This window comes from Melanostigma gelatinosum, assembly GCF_949748355.1.
Source record: "Melanostigma gelatinosum genome assembly, contig: scaffold_204, whole genome shotgun sequence".
Taxonomy (NCBI): Eukaryota; Metazoa; Chordata; class Actinopteri; order Perciformes; family Zoarcidae; genus Melanostigma; species Melanostigma gelatinosum.
The window spans coordinates 34,991-57,272 of record NW_027634878.1 but is presented as its reverse complement, the minus strand read 5'-3'; the positions used below and the strand labels follow the sequence as shown (position 1 = coordinate 57,272).

General features: G+C 42.5%; 1 protein-coding gene and 1 long non-coding RNA gene across 4 annotated transcripts; one reads left to right on the top strand and one right to left on the bottom strand.

Annotated features, from left to right (window-relative positions):
* Window positions 1–289: 289 nt before the first annotated feature.
* LOC306797543 (kynurenine 3-monooxygenase-like) lies at window positions 290–19,619 on the bottom strand. 3 transcript variants are annotated; one of them, XR_013773133.1, is made up of 18 exons: window positions 19,155–19,619; window positions 18,900–18,969; window positions 18,604–18,701; window positions 17,244–17,333; window positions 16,759–16,807; window positions 14,711–14,798; window positions 10,616–10,781; window positions 10,428–10,499; window positions 8,887–9,008; window positions 8,283–8,430; window positions 8,144–8,201; window positions 7,985–8,067; window positions 6,866–6,967; window positions 6,717–6,776; window positions 3,159–3,231; window positions 2,967–3,034; window positions 2,128–2,314; window positions 290–1,603 (listed from the first exon to the last, which is right to left on the bottom strand). XR_013773133.1 is itself a non-coding variant. In XM_079297465.1 (18 exons), the coding sequence occupies exons 1-18, from the start codon at window positions 19,212–19,214 to the stop codon at window positions 1,561–1,563; spliced, it is 1,542 nt and encodes a 513-aa protein (XP_079153591.1). In that variant the 5' UTR covers window positions 19,215–19,619; the 3' UTR covers window positions 290–1,560. The 3 variants fall into 3 exon arrangements, 2 of the variants coding, with proteins under 2 accessions (XP_079153591.1, XP_079153592.1); XM_079297465.1 differs by having other exon boundaries at window positions 2,223–2,314; XM_079297466.1 differs by having other exon boundaries at window positions 2,223–2,314; window positions 18,604–18,756; window positions 19,155–19,200.
* Window positions 19,620–20,330: 711 nt separating this feature from the next.
* Window positions 20,331–22,282, top strand: LOC306797539. Its single transcript, XR_013773132.1, has 3 exons — window positions 20,331–20,366; window positions 21,303–21,338; window positions 22,017–22,282. It is a non-coding gene; the product is annotated as an uncharacterized lncRNA (long non-coding RNA).

Here is a 22,282-nt window from a genome sequence, read left to right as displayed (position 1 = left end):
TTTAATATATATTATCTGAAGACATCAGTCGAGTGTTGCGCCTCTCAGAGGAGCCAGGAAGTGTGACGGACTGCTGACCAACTGGAATGAGCTGCAAACCAGCTTCCGTACGTCCACCGCAGTCTCCACTCGAGAGACGTTTGAAGTCTGTGTTGTACAGACATTAGTTTAGCGATCCACAGTATTGGTTCCGTAAAAAAAGTATTTTCTCCAGTGTTGAAGTGTGCATGTGTTGAGAGCGTGTGTGTGTGGGGAAAGAGATGTTGCATTTAAACACACACACACACTGTTCCATTCAGTAGTTTATTAATCAGAAACACACAGGAGACAATAAAAAGAATAAAGTCAAAATGTCACCGGACAATCAGTCTCTAGGGTCGTGAAAGACATTCAGAAATTAAAATATGCTTCCGACTCCTTAAATGTAACCCAATCACAGGTACTTCACGAGATAAACAGTGCACGGCTCTGTTGCTGATTCCTTCTGAACACTGCATGAAAACGGCTCGTCTCCATCCACAGGTGCTGTCCAGCTACGGCCTCTAACTGAGCTGCTGCTCCTCTTTGGGCTTGCACTACTAAAAGATCATAGTGACTTTTTCTTTGTTACTTTAAAATAATTGAAATGATTTTGATCAGGTTGAAACAGCAAAACGCTAGAAAACATTGAAGAAGCTTTTGATACAGCACAATCATACAAGTACTCCCTTACAAACATTCTCCTCCCCAAAATCACTTTTTTAAAACTGCCGCATCATCATTTGAGCGAATGAACTCGGCCTGAGAGCAGGTAAGGAGGGGGAAAGATTCAAGTCGCAACTTTCTGGCTGTTTGAACAGAGTGGTTTGACTCAGCAGAGCCGGTTAGTGCCCGAGAGAGCGGGTCATGCCCGGGTGGCACTGACGTCACAATCGGCAGCCACTCGGAGAGGACAGAGTCCTGGACCTGGTTCAGGTCGGAGCTACTCAGCAGTGTGAAGCCACATCTCACTCTGCCTCGCACGGTTCCCTGTCCACGTCGTCCAGTTTATTGCTTAGTGAGAGAAGTGCATATATTGTTGTTTTTTTAACCCCCTTTTACATTCAAAGAAAAAAGCTATCTAGAGCACAGACCAGCAATTTAGGAGGGTTCGAGTCTCCAGGGTTTTGCCCCGGATCAGACCAGTCCAGTGCAACCAGAAACTAAATACTGACCCCCCCCCCCCCATCCCAGAAAGGCACACGCTGCAGAAAGTCTCACATGCAGACACAGAGTGAGAGAATCATGACAGTCTCCCTGGAGCTTTCCAAACTAAAAGAAACAAATACCGTCGCTGTCATTTCTTCAGTTTTACAAAAATAACTCGGCGGATTTGATCACATTCAGTGATGTGAACAAAGTAGCCTCATGACAGACTGATAAAAAGTATTTTTTTAACAATCAATCACTAGTAAAATGCTAAAAAAAACAGCATAGAGGTACCCCTGAGGTGTATGATTACATACTACTGTAAAAATGCAATAGAATTAAAATAAAAACTATCTTCCAGGGCACGGCTCTCCGTGTTTAGCAAACAGCTCCTCAAAGGGTCCCGACACTCCACCAGTTCACCAGCAACAAACACCTGCGAGGGTTAAAACCACAATTATTCAGCAGACGTTCTTCAGAAATGCAACAACTTGAATAAAATGCTCCGTGTGACCGAGCGTCTTTTAGGTTGTCAGGAGACAACAAATAAAAAGAGAAGACCTTCATGGAGCGGACACGATAAACCAGCCATCATTCTCAAAGCAGCACGTCTGAGCAGTTCAAATAAAAACGCCTCCTACTGTGAAGCCTCTGCAGTACACTTGGACTTGATTAAAAGGGATCGGGCCCCTCGTCTCTTTTATTATTGTTACGGTTGGTTCTAGTTCCTCTACAACAGCCTGCACAGTGTTGTGATGCGTGTGAGACGAACAACATGGAGGTGGGTCTGGAGTGACTATCGCAGCTCTGTCCACAACCACGGCTAACTGTGGGAGTCAAATGCACGCATTTCTTTCTCCCTCAAGCAGCTCTTCTAGCGGCTCCAGCCGGCCACTCGTGCATTCACATGCACCACACACACACACACACACACATACACACACACACACACACACACACACACACGTCTTCCTGACAGGAAGCAGAGAGGGGGGTTGAGGTGGGGGACCCTCCCCAGCGCCTCCTTGCTGCACGTCGACCTGCCGGCCTCTCACAGTTTGGCGGCCATGAAGTTGATGTGAGGCTTGACCAACGGGAAGAGAGGAAGGCTCCTCTTGAACTCAGTCATGTCCTGAACCAGCGTGGGCTACGAGGGAAACAACACAACATCGTGATGTCTTCACATTACTCTGCTTCGTCTGTTAAACTCCCCTTTGTGCTACATGCACCATGTTTCTATGGTAAAGAAACCGCCACCGTTAGTGCGCTTGTTTTGCCAGGATAATCTTTCTAAGTTACTTTTTTTTTCTTTATCTGTGAAAACAGATGGGTTAAAAAATTCTAATGAGTTAAAATATATATATATATATATATATATATATATATATATATATATATATATATATATATATATATATATATATATATATATATATAAATATAAATAAATATTAAAAGGACACAGATGTTTCCTACCTGTCCAATGCTATTCTATATTTCTCAACAAATCCCATGAAAAGGACAGAGACCAAAAATGAGTAAGACAGTCTCTCCCATCATTATCCTGTAATGTCTGTGACGGACCAAACATACATATATATGTTCATGTTTAAACTAGAATTACTGCCCCGCGATTATGTCTCATCCAACCAAACGTCGTGGGTCCAAAATGTCATCATCATTTTATACAATTAAACATTTCTCATTGTTTAGGACTTAAAGTCACAAATATAACATCACAATCAGAATGAACTGAATATGACTCATATAGAAGCGTAAACACAGAACATGACCGTTACCTGTGGCAGGGAAGGAGCGGGGGCCAGGTTGACATCATTCTGAGCGGGGAACTCTCCCACTATTGGACCTGGTACACACACACACACACACACACACACACACACACACACACAGGTCAACCTGACACTGAGCGAACACACTGAGCTTCTAAACGAATCCCATGAAAGCGCCATGTGACTGCAGGTACTCACAGGAGTCCATCTCTCTGGACAGGACGTGCACGGACACCTTGTGTCTCTTCGGGGCTTCGACGGTCAGTCGTTCCTGCGGGGACACAGAACAGAGAGTGGGGGGGGGGGGGCATAATTACTATGAACACAAATGGAAATGTCATGGGGATGATTCAGTCTGGATGGAGGATTATTTATTAGACTGACGATTTTGTTCATCTGCAGCCAGACAGCACCAACTCTGGCTGCCAAAAAAGAAAGAAAGAAAGAGAGAGAATTGTTCTGCGATCACAGCCGATACGACATTAGAAATGCATGAGGTTTATTCTGCATGAGGCCTGGAATAGTTTCTGCGGGGCTGAGATAGCGGCTGTGTGACGTCAGCCCTTTATCCCCCTGAAACAACACTGGCTGGCTGTCGTTATGGCCGCTGATATGCTGCGAGCGTCCCGTGTCAGTGTCACCTCTGTGGCTATGAATAGAAGCGGGAGGCAGGGGGAGATGAAAGCTGGGAGGGCAGACGGTCCACACACACACACACACGAGGTGGTGTGATCATGCTGTATATTGCGCAAACACTGCTCTTTTAACAAAACTGTGGTGGTTCTAACCAGCTAACCCATTATCGAGGGATTGAATTGGAACAGCTCAATTAATGCTTGAAATGGGTAATTAAAATCTCGCCTCTCAAACCAATCATGTTGCAGTTTACGTATAAAAATGTCATCATTTTAAACTTTTAGACAGCTGTTTGAAATCGTCACGATTAACATATGAATTCTTGAAACATGTTTTGGGGGGACGGACATATTCGAATCATTTCAACCTTGAGTGCAAGTAGACATTCGTACTAAATCATAGGGGACAGGACTAGATGAATCACAGCTAGCCAGATTATACGCTGAAATAACGACAATAGCACCAATGATGTTAGTAATAAATTAGAAAGAGGCAGAGAAAAAAACCGACTTCTACATGAAAACCGTGAGAAATAATTAGTTAAAAATCTTGTCTTCGCAAGAAAAGCGTCACAGGAGTCCCAGATCTCAGAGGAAATGTTGGACTCGCATGTCGGATCAGAACTGGGTGCAGTATAACTTATATTGGCCCCGGACCAAGGAACCCGACAGTGTATTTAGAACTGTATTAACTGATGTCCAGCGCTGAAGGATGATAAAGATCTGAAGCCAGTGCACCGTTCTAGGTACGGTCATCTGTAAGAAATTTGAGCAAAAAACTGTAGTTAGTAGATATGATAAAAGTGTTTAATAATTCATAATTAATAATTCATAATTAGTCATAATCATAAGGGTTTTGGGAATGCATAATTAAGATAAACATAAAGTGATGTAGGAATAGTAGCTAAAAGACATGAAGCTTCTGCCAAGTTGCAGAAGTTTAACTTTCATACTGAAGGATTATTATAGAAGGGGTTAAAACGTAACTGACAGTCATTGAATGTGTTAGTAGACTCAGGGGCAGACAGCCGAATACACTCCTGGAAGTTAGCCAATAGGAATCGGGATGAATGGAAGAGGAGGTGTTTCGAACAGAGGTGGGAGGTTTAATTTCAAGTCTTTTTTCCTCTCTCTGTGTCATGGCCCTCGGACGACGGACGCGTTTTTCACCTGAGGAGCTGAGTTGAGGTTTTTGCAAATGGGGTTTTATTGATTTAATATGTCATGGGAGTATATACTCCAATGTATAACTGTAATCGTGCTTACATCAGTGGAATTAAATTCCTTATAATTGTAAACCAGTTTTGGTAGCGTTATTATTGCAGCGTGTGTCGACGGCACAAGGAAGCCGGCCACATGGCTCCGGCCTCCTCTTTGTTATGAGGTAAAAACTTCTAACATAACACGTCTAATTCGTCGCCTACGTACATCCGCATCCAAATTTGAAACACCTGTGAAAATACAAAACAAAACATACATTTAAAAAGAAAAGGAAAAGAAGCGATATGCATGCAATTTCTTTTTTTAATTCCTTCAACCTTCACATTGTGGATTCATTTACAGGAGCAACACTCTCACATCACAACTGCAAAGAAAACGCCCCGTCATGCTTTGCTTTCGGGTTTTTGTTTCATTTCATAGGTCCCATAGATTTTAGATCATTTCGGTGAAAGGAACTGACATGTTGCTGTATAATCATGAGGGTTCCTGAAAGGACTAATTGTAATCTGGTACTAATTGTAGGGAAACTGAGGTGTTATATATTTGTACACTTCCAGTAAATTAATCTCAAATAGATGCTGGTGTAACCTATGCAATGTTTTATGCAGTGACGTCAGCTGAACATGTAAAAATCTGTCTACAAATCCTACAGTCAATACAATAGATGGATAGATATAAACTTTATTCATCCCCAGGGGGAAATTCGTTAAAATACAAAAACCAAAAATACAAAGCAACAAAAGATGAGAATAACGTTTCCAACAATACACAAATATTTACTTGGGTTTAATGGATGTTTATTTATTTATTTGTTCAAGATTTTAGCAGTTCTTTCAAAGGAATTCAATTATTCTCAAATAACTCACTGAACATGAAGTCTATCTTCCCCAGTTAGTTTTTTTAAGTTAAATTGACGAGACAACGTGTGGACAATTCACTCACAATTGACTTTAACTGGCCAGATAGATGAAAGGTGATTACAATTCATCCCAACATGGACGTCTGATCCAAATTTCTTGGCAATGCGTCCAGTCGGCTAGTTGTTGAGACATTTCAATCAAAACAACAAAAGTCAACCTCATGGTGGCGCTATAGGGGCAGAGTCAGGGGATCGCCACAGTCTCTAGGCGTCGTCCTCTGGGGACCATGAACGCCCGTAGAAGATGTCAATGCTATCTGTCCTGAAGTTGTTGAATGTGACCATCTGCAGACCCACACCAGTAGTGTGGCTAAAAAATCTGGTTTCAGAACATTTAACATAATTAATATATGATAATGTGGAGTGATGTAACATTTTTACATCTTCTCTTACTTTGCTTATACATAAGTAAAATAAGCCTTGTGCTTTGTCCTATAATACATACAGCTGCTGTTTGGGGGATCTGTTGTTTCACCCTATCATCACTACATCCTGCTAACGCTCAGCTAGGACACAGACCATCCTGCAACAGACTCAATATCGCACCAATTATTTTCTTCACACCACACAGAGGTCATTTTGTCCTTTTGCCCGGACATCCCGACGGGTTTTAATAATTTACAAAGGAGGCTGTGAAATCCCCGCTGTGCTTCTGACCATTAGTGCAGAATGCAGCCAGACAGTCCAACACAGCGCCGGAGGGCTAATCGACTCATAACAGCCAAATGTGAGAGTTGAGAAACAGCTCTTTGTGCTGCACCGCTATGCGTTTGTGTTAGAGGACATGATTCTAAAAAAAGGAAGTACCGGTAGTTACCAACACCTTTCACGCTCGGTGCTGATAAAAATGCGACTTTAAAAGAGGCTCGAATTACAATACTAAACTGTACAAAGTTTATATCTCTCAAAAACCTCAATTGTATGCAGAGAAAATGAAATGAAAGAGTTTAAAGAAGATGCATTTTCCTCAAAGTGTCTTACTTTGTCTTGCCAATGCCAGCGGTCCACAGCCTCATGGTACCTTGTCCTGGTGAAAGTGACCTGGAGACAGTGACGGGCAGCAGATGATACAGACTTTGCGGTCAACAGAGCATCGTGACCGTGCTAATTTAGTTCATCGGGACTCTTACCATTGTGTAAAGAGGAATTATTGTCTTTGGCATGAGGACGTGGAGGAGGTTATCAACATGTTTTCGGAAAATGAACCATTTGGAGTTGACGTGGGCTCGCATCTACAAAACAGAAAAAGAAAAGTAGACACGTTCGTGAAGTGAACCATCTATCCTCCATATTGCAAAGTCCTAAAATAAATCTTACAGCAGCATCAGAATCTGCAGTTAAGCTAAAACAAAGTGCGGCAATTTTAAGATCTGTCAGAATAACGACGAGTGCATGGATTTTAACCTCTATAGCCCTAGCCCTATATTTACAGATGGTTAGTGGAGCTGTCCACCAGTCAGATGTGATGGAGAGCGTGATTTCTGCATATATTTAGAAGAAGCACACCCAGAACCGGAGCGGACTTTCTTCCGATTGTGAATGGCCTTTCCATGCATCGCATATACAAACTTTAAAGGTTACTTATCATTATCATCACTCTACCAACAACTAGTGTTAAAAGCACAACATGTCCCTTTCTGCCACTTGGAGTCTCTCAATCGCAACAACAACAAGAGACGGAGGTTGGCGACGTTGTGAAGTTGCGTGGGATCATGGGAGTTGTTGTCTTCACCTCCATCGCCGTCATTGCAGTTTTACGAGTAGCCAAATTACCCGCAGAGGTCTCCTCTCCAAAACTAACTAACCGGTGATAACAAACAGCTCTTCTTCGACACTGTTCGTTTGCTTAACTTGTTTTTGAGATAACTTAAGATCCAAACATCCGATGACTAAAATCCTTCATCCGGCTAAAATACATAGTTTTACCGACCAAATTCTAAAGAGTGTATTGTAAAAAAAAAGGTCAATTAATGGCAACTTCTGACAGATAACCACAACGCTGAAACGGACCGTCATCTTGATTATAATTACGGATTTCTCTTAAACGTCAATTGAATTTATCCCATCGTATGCTCACCATGCATTGACCTTACAATTTAAAACAACAGATCTTATTTCTTTTACTGCGGCCATGTTTTGTGTTGAAGTCACTACCTCTCCAACAGTAGGATCAATCAATTTCCAAAAGATACCTGAACCCCACTACGATGTTGTACGAAGCTATGCAATTTAAAGTATAGTTAAATTACTTCAATGTAGTTGTACATGGCCAGGTCTGCTATCGCGTGGTCGTCTGGAACTCGTACTCTGCTGTACTCTGGCAGCACAGCACCTGGGCGGACACACAAGGCGAAAACAGCTTTCTTATTCATTCTCTGTCTCATCTTGTTCCCTTAAAACGCACTCACTGAAATCCTCATTGAGCTGATCCAGTACTTCTCCAAAGACAATGCAGTCCTCGAAGCCCTGTGAAGCATGAATGGACGAATGAGTCTCCCTTTAATTACAATGTGCTGTTATTCTTCCCCTCCTTTGAGTGTTACTTACAGCGTTCATCCCCTGCCCGTAGAAAGGCACCACTGCGTGGGCTGCGTCGCCCATTAGGACGCATTTGTCTCCAATGTGATACGGGGAGCACTTGATGGACACCATGGCCTGCCCAGGCAATCGGAAGTAATCCTCCTTGAGAGCATCGCTGCGAAGCACAAACAGACAGAAGTCAAACAATCGCAAACTTGTGTCGGGTTATTCATTTTTACAACAACCGACTCTGTTTTTTTTTGCCTGCTACAAAAGCATCCGTCACGTCTGAATAACCTAAAAACAACCCCGCTCCGTCTGCCTGGGTAAAGTTAAAACAGCCAAACAGATGTTTGTGCCCGAGCGCTGCAGATAAAGTCACCCCAGAGAAGAGGTGAGGGGGTGACGGCCTCGGGCGTCTCCGCAGCTCATGCCTCCCGCGTCGCACCGACAACCCGCAACATACGGTTCAGCTCAAATTAAAACAAACCCATGTAACTGTGAGGCTGCAATTTCACACTTCACAGCGCGCGGCTGTGCACGTTGCTGATGTTGGATGATGGGGAATGAGAGTGTTTTTTTTTTTTGAGGTCGGCTTGGCAGAGAGGGCTGAGGTGAGGAAGTCACTCACACTCCCATCAGTGGTATGGCGTCGGGGAAGTATTTCTGGAAAAAGTCGATGACTTCGTCGCCCGTGGTGATCTTGTCGAACTCATCAAAGGGCATGAAGAGGGTACAGGTAAAGGTCTTGTCCTGGAATTAGAAAACAAACAGTGCACAGTGTTGGTAGCTCAAGAATCTATTGTGACACAGAAATGGAATTTAATATTATTAAGTATGTTTTCCTTTAGTGTATCATGTCCTAGGAATAAGAATTTAGTTTTCGTTACTTTTGGAATGAGCCGTGTCCTCTTCAAGGAGCCGGCTGCCATGCTTCAACATTAGCCCAGACTGGACAAACCAAACTGGCTCTAGATGGGGACATTCGGCCACCGCAGATAGTTCCACATGTTGCCATGTGCGACCTCACCACTAGCTGCTGGCAAATCCTACACACTGCGTGTGGATGCAGAGTTGTTCTGAGGCACCTTCAACACAGCGTGCCGAGAACTGAAAGTAAAGCAACGAGTAATGCAACGTTTTGCTTTTTCTGCATAATTACGTTTGCCATGACTAACGATTAAGCAATCGATTACAGCTTAAAATAACATGCCCAACACTGTTCCAACGTCAGCACGCCGAAATTCCCAAAGCTTTCAGGCGTATCTACTGAGGAAGGCCATGAGACGTGGGCATACGTTTTACGAATAGTTAAGTAAGTGAGCCATTTATCGCAGATGTGTATCCAAAGTCAAGAATGAACCCTTGCACTCATGAATGCTGCATTATGTGGTGTATATCCTGTGGTATATTGCAGACACGGGACATTTCACATGTCTTCCATTCCTTCCAAGGGTCTTAAAACTCATCATAGAATCTCCCACCCTCGAAGCAAATGCAACAGCCAAACTCCACCCATGCAACTGATGGATGAAAGTGCAGCGGGGTCGTGGGCGTGTCATTATCTGCCCAACTTAGCAGGGGCCATCTATCAACATCGCAAAGTCCTCCATGAGGACCTTTTAGCACGGTCTCTGTTACCATGGTATCCACAGGAGCAAGGATGTGTTTGTTGTTTTTTCTTCTTCTCCTTCTTTTGAACCCTATTGCGCTCCTGGGAACTAGGACAGTGGCGGTGTGAATGCACTCCAGACGTCTGCTGCCTGCCTTAACCTGGTCTCACTGAATGGAGCGAAACGATTGTGCTGAGTCAGAGAGAGAAGTCTGACAATAACAGACGGAGACGCTGATGGAAAAAGGAGGACACGACTGCGGTGTGAAAATTAGGTCCAGCAGACGTTTTGCAGTCTCTGATTTGCACTGAGTAAGTCCCTGCTGGTTATGAAGATCTGTAAATGAGGCTAATCAACTAATTATAATGAGGACATCCCAGAGGTCAATCACGTCCTGACATTGTCTGAAGTGATCATGAATTTGTCTTTCTGGTTGCCAAGAAATGTGAGGTAATACCCTCAGAATCATACAGCTCACATTGCTCATTTTACAACCGTAGTTTGAGAATCGGTGCAGCTTTAAACACTAAAAAGCAAAAAATAAAAAATGCACACTCACCAAGTTGGGCAGGGCGATCATCATGAAGGTGTTTCGGGGCCAGATATGCAGATAATTCGGCATCATGGCAAACTGAGGACAAATGAACAACAGGACATCTACGATGGTGCCCAACAGTTGTGAGGCTAACATTGGCAGCATCTACACCCACTTCACAATAAAAGGACGGTGCTGCGCAGGGGACTGACCTCTCCGTTGATGGGGGGCATGGTGAGCTCCATGTAGCCGTGGGGAATGTAGGTCTGGCTGTAGTTGAAGCGGCTGCGGCGGAGGAATTGCTTGCGGATGGCAGAGAAAGCTCCGTCGCAGCCCACAATCAGGTCGGCATTGATCTGCTCTTCGGACCCGTCTGACCTGAGAAACATACCAGTAACATGAGAAAATGATAGATATATTATGTATACACACTCTGAGGGTCCTAGATGCAATGTCCTGCTGTCTTCGTGGATGTTTAGCATGAGAACATGTGTGGGGCACTCAGGCTATGTGTGCTTCGGCTTTGATTCGGTCACAGAGCTGTGCGTTTGAGCTTTTCTTTTTCACACTCTGCCTTTATAATTATGCAACTTAAAACAAAAATTTGAGGATTCATTTTAATGTCAAACGTAACATTAATATCATAACAGCTACATATTTCATTGACACTTTAAATTTAAACGACGGTCATGACGGTATCTGGCTTTTTCTGATTCAAAGTTATTTCACTCAAAGCCATGGTGGTCACAGATGATGGCATCTCATGGCCACTTTAAAACACACCCAGCATACTGTTTGGTCCATCTGCTCATTGACCCTAAAAGCTGCTCCAAACAGCAGGAGTCAGTATTCCCCACATCCCTGAACACAGTGCAATATGCCACATGGAGGGCGCTTCCTGCCATAGCTCCTCCTGGAACCTAGGAGTTAAATGTTGGTTCTGAGATCTGACTCTCACTTATGACCCAAGGGAAAAATGCAGGTGCATCCGTTACCGACATGTGAATATAATGTTGGCACTCTATCATCCCATTTTATGATCCTTTGCAGAGGACATAATGATGTTTTTATGTGCAACAAATTCAATTATTCTTGACCCCATTTGCAGTGTTGTGAGGCTTGGTGACAATTAACTTGCATGCATGTGCCTCCACCTTAAGACCTCAAAACAATTATCAGATTGTTGATTATTGTTCAGCGACCGTGTGTAACCTTATTAACATGTTATTAGCTTTACAGCAATAAGGTAGATTATTGTTTGATTATATTGACTGGTAGCTGGAGACAGAAAATATGGGCTTTCACAGTTCAAACAAGGTAGAGGAAAGGATGTGTGCCGTGTTAATAAGTGCACGCCAGGGGGACTTTTGGGATTTATGTAAAACTTGATCAAATAGAAGCGCATTCAAATATTTAATCACTGTGACAATAACTGCACAGTGAGTCATCCTGCTCCACAGTTTCAACAGGGTACACGTCGCACCGCCAGGCATGAAAATAAAATAACAGCAATGACAACACACACATCAAACTGATTTGTACACGTTTTAGATAAGGCTGAAGTCAATTTAAAAACTCATCGATTAAATTAAAACCCTGCCCCTGCATACTGTGTTAATAATTCACTGCATGGTTATACGCTGATTCCCACAACTAAGAAGACCCGGAGGTGCTTTGGTGTTAATTAGGTTGTAAACTGTGTGTCTCGTTTAGCTCGAGGACAGCCAATTTTGAAAAAGCCAATAAAAAGTCAAGCACAGAGTCTTCAAAGTCAACATGTTTATCGCCATCCCAGACCTCTGGCAGATAACATGTACAAGGCCACGTGTGTCAACATGTTCTGACAAAGAATCACAATGAGCACATCCTCCAACCCGGGCACACAGGGACCTTACATTTAAAGAAATCGTGAACCATTATGGATGGATAAAATCCTATATCAAAGTATTTAAGGTTTAGAAGATCACAGACACAGCTGCAGGTGAATAAGCTGAGTGAGGTATGGTAAAATGACGATGTAATGTCTATGACTTAAATAACCCTAATAACATAATACCATGAGATTTTAAAAAGAAAATATGAATTCATAAAATAATTGTTCATCAGGCTAATTGGAATAAGTAGCACAAAAATATATACATATAAGGTTAGGATATGGGTTAGGTTAGGATAAGGTTATGTTAGGTTAGGTTAGGTGAGGGTAAGGTTATGTTAGGTTAGGTTAGGGTAAGGTTATGTTAGGTTAGGTTAGGGCAGCGGTTCCCAAACTTTTTAGGCCGCGCACCCCCTTCTACATCCCGACCGGGTTCGCGCACCCCCCCCCCCCCCCTTAATAAAAAAAAAAAAAGAGAAGCAACAGAGCCTTTTAAGCCGCATAATAATCGGACCAATGAGAGTTTGCTCGCGCGTGGCATTTGTTTACAAGATTTAGTCCGCTGTTAAATGTTGCAGTGTGAACACAAACCGAACAAAGGAGCAACTGCAACAAAGCAAACGAACTGAAGGTGTGAAAACGCCCTGAAACACTGCAACAAAGTTTCAATAACTTTCAGTTACACAAGGCATCACTTTTAAAGAGCAACACGGATGTGAGCACACACGCACAGGCTCAGAGGCAGATTATCACATTTCATTTACAATTAATGAGCGACTAATGTAGCCAGGATGTCTTCGGACAAAGCATCGATGCGGCGCGACACAGTGTTGTTGGACACCGGGATCATGTCCAACTTTTTTGCTTCTTTCTCACCAATCATACATTCCACCATCTCTCTGGCAGCTGGCAAGCTCACGTCTTCGGCGATTGTGTGCGGTAGCCCCTTTCTCGCTATTCTGTAACCAGATATGAAGCCCGTAGTGCGTCATTTATAGACCAACACATGAATGAGACTGCAGTTGTTTTTGGCTGTTTTGTAACTCCTCCAATTTCGATATAAACAATGTAAGGGGCTTTTGACTTGCACTGGCATGCTTGGTGTTCAGGTGGCAACGTAAATAAGAGCTTCAGACTGTTAGCCAGAACCTCGCTGCACACCACGCACTGTGGCTTTGGGCAATCTGCGTTGCCAATCCAAGTGAAGCCCAGACACAGATACTTTTCATCATATTTCCTCTTTTTTTCCCAGTCTGCGCCGTCTCATCTTCCTCTGACTCTGGCTCGATTTCTTCTCCCGGTCTCCCCCCAACGCACCTCTCCGTTCCCCTCGCCTCCGATTCCTCTCTCTCTCTCTGTCCCTCTCCTCTTTTACGACTGATAGCTTCAGATGTCCCACCTGACAGTTTTTAAATTAAAATTACATTTTTTTTTTTATATTTAATATTATTACACCATCAGACCGCCATTACACTTTTCCTCTCGCGCACCCCCTAGAGGCAGCTCGCGCACCCCCAGGGGTGCGCGCACCCCACTTTGGGAATCCCTGGGTTAGGGTAAGGTTATGTTAGGTGAGGTTAGGGTAAGGTTATGCTAGGTTATGTTAGGTTAGGTTAGGGTAAGGTTATGTTAGGGTAAGGTTATGTTAGGTTAGGTTAGGGTAAGGTTATGTTAGGTTAGGTTAGGGTAAGGTTATGCTAGGTTAGGTGAGGTTAGGGTAAGGTTATGCTAGGTTATGTTAGGTTAGGTTAGGGTAAGGTTATGCTAGGTTATGTTAGGTTAGGGTAAGGTTATGTTAGGTTAGGTTAGGGTAAGGTTATGTTAGGTTAGGTTAGGGTAAGGTTATGTTAGGTTAGGTGAGGTTAGGGTAAGGTTATGTTAGGTGAGGTTAAGGTAAGGTTATGCTAGGTTATGTTAGGTTAGGTTAGGGTAAGGTTATGCTAGGTTAGGGTAAGGTTATGCTAGGTTAGGGTAAGGTTATGCTAGGTTATGTTAGGTTAGGTTAGGGTAAGGTTATGTTAGGTTAGGGTAAGGTTATGCTAGGTTAGGTTAGGGTAAGGTTATGTTAGGTTAGGGTAAGGTTATGCTAGGTTATGTTAGGTTATGTTAGGTTAGGGTAAGGTTATGTTAGGTTAGGGTAAGGTTATGCTAGGTTAGGTGAGGTTAGGGTAAGGTTATGCTAGGTTATGTTAGGTTAGGTTAGGGTAAGGTTATGTTAGGTTAGGGTAAGGTTATGTTAGGTTAGGGTAAGGTTATGTTAGGTTAGGGTTTTGGAAAAGTTAGGTTTAGGTTGAGGTTTACATTTAAGCAAGGAGCTATTGGGGTAACGATTGGGGTAAGTCTCCAGGAAATGAAGGTATGAATGTGTGTGAGAGAGAAAGAGCGCGTGCTGTGAATACAGACGTGCACGAGTGTAACATGGGTAACTATTTACCTGGCAAAGGTCATTCGGCCCGTTTCAGCACTCCAGTCCTGCAGTTTGTGGTCAAAGTTCAACTTTGTGTTTGGATACGTCTCTGCCTCTGTGGGAGTAACATGTCACAAAATGAGCTTATATCACAGATGCAAGCATGATGTCAACACCAGCAGGTTCATGCAACAGGTAATATCTTGTTAACATGCACACTGAGCCTTTCACGATTCCAATAAAATGCCGCAAGGACACAAGGTGCCAGCAAACAGTTCGATCAATCCCCCGCTGAAGGGGAACGACCTTTTCTGCTGATTAGCACGGCTCTCGTGAACAGCACTATCACAGCAGTCAGTCTTTTTGGTTTTAGGGGAAAGCGATGTTTAGGTTGTCACACTCCCCAAAATCTCTTTATCACAATGTTCACCCCAGGAGTCTGATAAGAGCGACGGCTTTACAATCGGCCCCTCTTTCAGCACACATGATTAAAGACAGACCCATGCTGTCACACATTATCTCTGATTGTGCACTGAGGCACTTCATTAAATATTAGGCAAACTCCTTTTAGCCTGAAAAGACCAACACATCCCCCAGACGTGCCCTGGTGTAATCAAACGGTTCGAAGAAGCTAACGCACTGGGAGCATCTGTCAATCTGGCTGGGCTCGCTGGAAAACCACCTAATTTAGGAGAATTGTTGGGAGGAAATAGTTCTTCGTTGAACTTGGAGGTCCACGCATGGTGCTTGAATGAAGAATGTATTGAGAGTAACTTGATTGGCTTTTCATAGAATCCAACGTAATACAAGACTGTATTATATGCTGTTTGTAAAAGTGGATCAGTGATCCTTTAAAGTGATACGATACAGTCTGAAATCTATGACAGAATAATGAACACCTTCGTGCTCTTAGAAATAAGAAGTTGAATTCACTATAATAAAAGGCACGGTTGTTCAAGTCAGCACACGAAGGCGTTGAGCTACTACATCCTGACTTGGTCTTTGATAGGCAGCTAATGACAGCTAACATTAGCAAACCAGTACCTAATTCACGACGACTCTATCGTGAGATTTCGGGACACATTTTGCGTCATCACTTCAAGGCGTGGTTTGCGTGCCGTGGACACTGCTATTTGGTTCCATTGAGGGAATATTTTAGGGTTTAGTGTATAAAGTACACACTCAGTATTTGGACCCTCGTATGAAATGGCAGACAGTGACAAGAGAAGGTGGACTAAATGGGGAGTGATGTCGGACGCAGGCCGTGACTCTTCTCGTGAGCTACTGCTACATTTTAGCATTCAGCTACATTCACCCCGTGGCTGTTACTTGTGGCTGCAGCAGCAAAGTTCAGCAAAAGTTATCTGATCTCCCTTTTAGAAGTCAGCGATGGAGGTTCTGCATGAATTTCATCACTCTAATGCTAATAGAGAGCAAACTCTGCCGCCTCTTCTATAATACCAGAGAGGTCGGGACTCCTGATAGCTTGCTATGTATAAATAAATATTAAAAGTGTTTTGATAGACATTAATTGATTTGTCCACGCATGACTCAACATCATAAATATATGGAGAGACTGCCGGTTAGATTATAACTGTGGGTGGTTGAGTTTTTTTCTTTAACCTCTTTCGTCATGCTCACACATGAAGGGGAAATGTCTTTTACAACCGGATCTAAAATGAGAAGAATCTGCTCAATATTACAGAGTTGTTAGAAGGCAGAATCATTACAAGATGCATTTCATTTCTTCCTTTTCTGTCTCTTTCTCTCCTTCTTTGTAGGCTGAGCGTTTCACTTTGTGCTGCTGCCTTTATGTTAACACTGATGGCATTCAATTCAGGCTGAATTGTATGTGCACAGAAACGGCCTTCGCACGAGACAGACATCTGAAATAGCCGCCAGATTTATGCAATGGGCTGCGTGTCTGAAAAGGACTAACACTAGAACACATTTCGCAGCGTTTTCTTGTAGAAAATGTGCACCATTTGATTGTGAAATCATCACTTCAAATTGGCTATAATGTGGTTGATCCAGCGCACATCCTGTGACGTTGTGTTGAGGAGTAATGGTCTTACCCGTTAGCAGCTCTTTGTTCAGATTGGCTCGGTCCACAGACAGGATGAACTGAAAGGGAAATAATCTGTGTTAAAGTGCAATTGTACAAGTAAACTACAGCTTTAGTTTTATTTAACCGAGCAAGTCCCCGTGGAATTGAGCACCAAACTGCCAGCGGTGTAATTAAAAGCCATTTTCAGACTCACTTACTACGCTCTATTTCTTTGTGACATTATTTCAGTCAGACTGCACCAGTTGTCACTTGTACTGTTTAACATTTGGCACATTCTCAAGTCATTACAGTAAACGTACCTCTTTCTGCGCACGCATGTTGTTTGAATGTCTTATTGTATAGAAATAATTGGCATAGTTCTTGCATCAAAGAAATAAAAAAATAGTGCAGTTCTTTTTGTGAATGTAGTCCTACGATTGGCAATAATGGGATCATATTTTGGTTTAGTCATGATATATGTTTATTATGACATTATGACAGCGGTCAGCTCACCTGGCCTTTCTTGCCATAAGGGATCGCGGACTGTTTCCCACTCGGGGAATGGATCATTCTTGAATTCATGGGGATCCCCTGAGAGACAATCTGTGGCAAAATCGTTAATATAGAAAAACAAAAGACATTTATGAACAATTCTGCAAAGTGTTACACTTTGCATTGGCAAAATCTATGTTTTCAGTCTCAGTGGTCCAAGTGGAAACAGGGTGTTGTGCCATGGACTGTCCAACATGTGGTCGCCCAGCTTCTGACCTTGAGAGTTCATGTGAAAGCCTTGTAAAGCAGGGCTCGTTTTATCATGCCGAAAAGTGTAAAAGGGTCTGATGCAGGTGTCTCATGCGTGCATAACATGCTTGGTGCAGCAAATGTGGACCAACAAAGACGACCGCTGACGTCAGATGCCAGAATGAAACATCTGGAGGGGACTGCGAGCAAAGAACGCAGACAGGTAAAAAAACTAGTGCTGGGCAAGTTAACGCGTTCATTTCGCGTTAACGCATTCATTCATTGACGCCGACAATTATTTTATCGCGTGTTAACGTATTAAAAAAAAATTATTTATTTTTTTAAACTGAAAGACAAGAGACATAACAACAAGAGGATGACAAGAACAGTGGGATGAAAGCCATCAAACATCCTATAGTCAGACTGTCTCATGTTTATCGTTTTGTATTAGAGATATGATGTCCCTTCAGGGTTGCCGTAGAGAAAAGGCAACTTCCGCTGCTCTCCCTGGGGACTAGTGGACATCGCTGCGGGAAAGTCAGCAGACACTCAGATCTCCGTGGTCAACTCAGCAGACACTTACATGTTAGTGCACATATATGCTCAAATTCACGGTAAACGCATTTAAACGGCACAGATCGGGAGCGAGCGAAGGACTTTGACAGTTAGAGGAAAGATTAACGTGAGACAACATCCGGTTTCTTCAGACGAACATCCGGTTTTCAGAATAAGATGCCAACAAAGTATGAATTATATTCACATTAAGTATGAAACATGCTACCTGCATCTCGTGAACCAAATGTTATTGCCCTTTTGTTCATATAGCAGTACTTTTAAAATAAAAGTGCGCAATACACTACTTTACAATTCATGATTGAACTTTGCCATAACAATGCGATTAATCGAGATTAAATATTTTAATCGTTGCCAAGCACGAAAAAAAAATTTAAACGGGGGGGGGGGGGGGGTGTTCCACCAGCTTGCCTCCACCTCGTAGGGGTGGGAATAGTGGACATGCCGCACATGTTTATGCAACTAATGTGATATCTTTTAGATCAATAAACAAGCAGGCGAGGGTCATGTCCTCATTTCCAATTTATTGTCAAACATTGAATCTGTTTGATCAGCGTACCTTGTCCTCCATCCCAACCTGCTTCAGTGCTTGCCGGCCCCTGTGAGACAAAGCCAGGTTGATGCTTCTTCCCTTCACTACTTTGGCTTGCCGGATATCTGGCCAAAATCAGACACAAAGTGTTCATTTGACCTTTTGGGAAATTTTGATGATCTGTTGAAAAAGTGATGAGTCTTTTTAACCTGTGTTTGTACATTGTTCAGGATTATCGTACATTTTATGCAAGGGGTCTGTTCCTCAGAGAGGGGCATGATGGAACAATGTTAATTTCTTAAAAATAGAGCTTTGAATACTACCTTCCCGGGTTTCAAAGACTTCCACATCGAAGCCTCTTTTGGCAAAGAAGCAGGCATTGAGTGCCCCAACCTAAATGGTGAAGGGGAGTAAGGACATTTCTTTGAACATCAGTGCTTCACACTTTCACACAAAACAAATGATCTCTTAATAAACAAGATTAAAGGCTAAACTAAAGGCTAAAGAGTATGGGTCAATACAACAGATCAAAAGGCAAGACATACAATTCATAATTAACTTTAATTTTCTTTTCTTACCAGACCACCGCCCACCACCACTACTTTTTTCTTGGGTGGCCTGCCTGTTGATTCCTCCATTGTGCTTCAGGTTCTCTGGTGATCTGAACCCTCTCACTGTCCAGTTTAGAGTGATTGACTGAGGTGGTGGGTAATGATTAAAAAGAGGCGGAGCAGAGAGAGTCTCATGTAATGCAGTGGTGTATAGTAACGAAGTAGAAATACTTCGTTACTGTACTTAAGTAGTTTTTTTGGGTATCTGTACTTTACTACTTATATTTCTGTTGACTTTTACTTTTACTTCACTACATTTTGCAAAGAAAACTGATACTTTTACTCCGATACATTTCCCCTGAAACCTTCGTTACTCGCTACAAAATCAAATCTATCTTGAGAAAAAAATGAATCATGAGAGCAGCGTCGGGGACTGTGGTGGAACACAGACTGCAAGCAAGCAGGTTTGGTGAATCAGTGGTCCTAGCAGCAAGTTAAATCATTGGTTAATCACGTTAATGCGCAATTGCAAACAAGTGCTCTCAAAGCCGCGGTGTTTTGATTCCCAGGATGCTACATGCTATAAGCTAGCGGGCGACTCCCTGAGTAGCATTCCACTCTACGATGACTGATTTCATGATGGAAGCAGAAATGGAGGCACCTGCTACTCCCGCAACAAACGACGGTGGTGACGAAGACCAACACCCGTGGATCACTAGCGAGTTAGTGAGCTGAGGAAGTGTTGTAGCTATATACACGGATTGACAGGAGCCGCGAGAGCGCAGCATTAGTGAAATCCTTCCCAGCTGTGCGCAAGCTGTCTGTGACGCTGAACACACCTCTACCTGTGAAGGTAGATTTGTGTCTTTATTTTTCAAAAGCAAAAAAAAGTTTCAAAAGCAAAAGAAAGTTTCAAAAGCAAAAATAAAAGTTTTAAAAGCAAAAAAAAAAGTTTTAAAAGCAAATATATAAACTGAGAATAATTTATTTGTTAAAAAAATAAAAGCTTTGGTTTTGAATCCAAAAGTTTTGAAACTAAAAGTTTTGAAACTAAAAGTTTTGAAGGCAAAAGCTTTGGAACCAAAAGTTGTGAAACCAAATGTTTTGAAGCCAAAAGCTGAGTTGGGTGTAGTGGGCGGGGCATACGCTGCTGAATGTATCAGGAGTTTCTATTGGTCCGTTTGACTTGCGTCTCGTATCTGCATTACCTACACAAACGGGAGGTTACGTGACATGGAGGTAAGTTGACTGCTCTGTTTTGTCAAAATTATTGTAAATATAGCAGCACTTCACTTTGTTCTCATGTTGTTCGTGTCGTGGAGTCTCTTTTTAAGAACGACATGGAGGGCTGCTGTGTTGACATGACAGGTTACATGCACCTGAGGCATCTATGTTAGCTAAGGTTAGCTACACATGTATGACACAATTTAAAACAAATCCTATGAGCTTGGTTCTCTCTGACCGAGGTAGGTACAGATGACGACACTGTATCTAAAAACGACATGCGTCTTATGACTACACTGGTCAGACACCGAAGAAAACTTTTACTACTTCTGCCACCTCTGCTTGAAACGTCCCTTAAGTGTTCAAACGCACCACCTTGTCGCGGAAGCTGTGCAGTACACACACATACATGATAGTCGATAAATTGGCAATTATGAACGCAGGCTCTGGGAAAATACTTTAAATCAGTGTATTTTAGATCACATATATGCCTCGCATGGAAATTAACATGCATGTGCTACAACTCTATTATTTTCATTCATAGATTATTGTGTGCAATTGTAAATAAACCTATTACATTAGTTGAATTGATTAACACAAACATATTAAGTGTTGGGTTCCTGCTAACAAGTACGAATCATGTAACAGTAAAAGGAACCCAAAACATTATCAGTTGACCCCATACAAAGGCTTGTATCATTTTATACTTGATAATTAACAAAATTGTACCACTTGTGCCTTTATAATAAGCTCCAGAGAGTAAAATAGTGACACAAAACTCATTCAACTTACATTTAAACATGTCTGTGTATTATGGAGGGGTTCTGTATATTTGTTAAATCATTCCATTGTTTAGTTTGTTGGCAATGACTGGCTTTTCTTGTTATACGATATGACTATATGGTCTGTGTATTTATAATAATCCAGTGTGGTCATAATTCCCTTTTCTAGAGAATGGAACCTCTTCCACAAAGAGCTTTTGTTCAGGTATGTTGACCTCTCTCCTCAAAATGTAATTGATCTGTATATACACATCTAAACATGTTTTGATACCACTGCTCTAATAAATTTCTATTTTGCTAAATTCCCTCTTACAGGAATCCATTAGCAGGCGGCTTTTATGCAGGGTCAGGGATCGGCTTTCTGCAGTAATCACAAGGGAGCCAATTGATTTTGATTACCTGCACATGGTTATCTCTCAGGAATTGCAGTTTCTTCGAGCAGGGGCAGTCTATATGGATATTCCTCAGTGTGTAGTAGATGGTTTACAAAATCTAAGTGAAGTGATCAAGTCTCACATTTCAAACAGCACTGTTGCTCCATTACTTGACAGTGTAGCTGTAGTTGAATGGAATGGTACTGTGGGTCGACCAAAATTTAGCATTAATACCCTAGTCCTTGAAAATCTTCTAAGCATGAACCTACCAATGACCACTCTGGCTACTGCCCATGGCATTTCAAGATCCACACTTTACAGGAGGATGAGGGAGCATAATCTCTCAGTCAGAAACACCTACTCTGATATATCAGACATTGTACTTGACCAAAAGGTGAGATCTATCAAAGCCAGAATGCCTGATGCAGGATATCGGCTTGTAAAAGGGTCTCTACTGGCTATGGCAATGGCTATATTCATAATTAATGTATGTGTTTGGTCCATCTCAGATCCTGCAAGCAGAACACTTGCATGATGAGGAACCTGATCCAGAGCATGGGGTCACTGTAGCAGAGATGCCGTGCCCCTTGTCAGCTGAAGGTCTTGCTGCAGTGCAGCAAGTAAACCCCACCGTCGATTCCTCTTCTTTTGGACGGGACATCTATATGCATGTCCTTCAACTGGCCTCATTTTTTGGATGAAGTTTGATTGATATACTTGATGCACATCTCATGTGCTTATTCTAAAACAAGTATGCACTTTTAACTGATCACAA

What these genes read in the sequence shown, in the direction of transcription:
- LOC306797543 (XM_079297465.1), bottom strand. Translation starts at nt 19,214, where the DNA reads ATGGAGGAATCAACAGGCAGGCCACCCAAGAAAAAAGTAGTGGTGGTG. An exon ending in TCAGCTCAATGAGGATTTCA is followed by an intron (nt 8,068 to 8,143) that starts GTGAGTGCGTTT and finishes GTGTCCGCCCAG; the next exon opens with GTGCTGTGCTGCCAGAGTAC. An exon ending in CCATGTACAACTACATTGAA is followed by an intron (nt 6,968 to 7,984) that starts GTAATTTAACTA and finishes TCTGTTTTGTAG; the next exon opens with ATGCGAGCCCACGTCAACTC.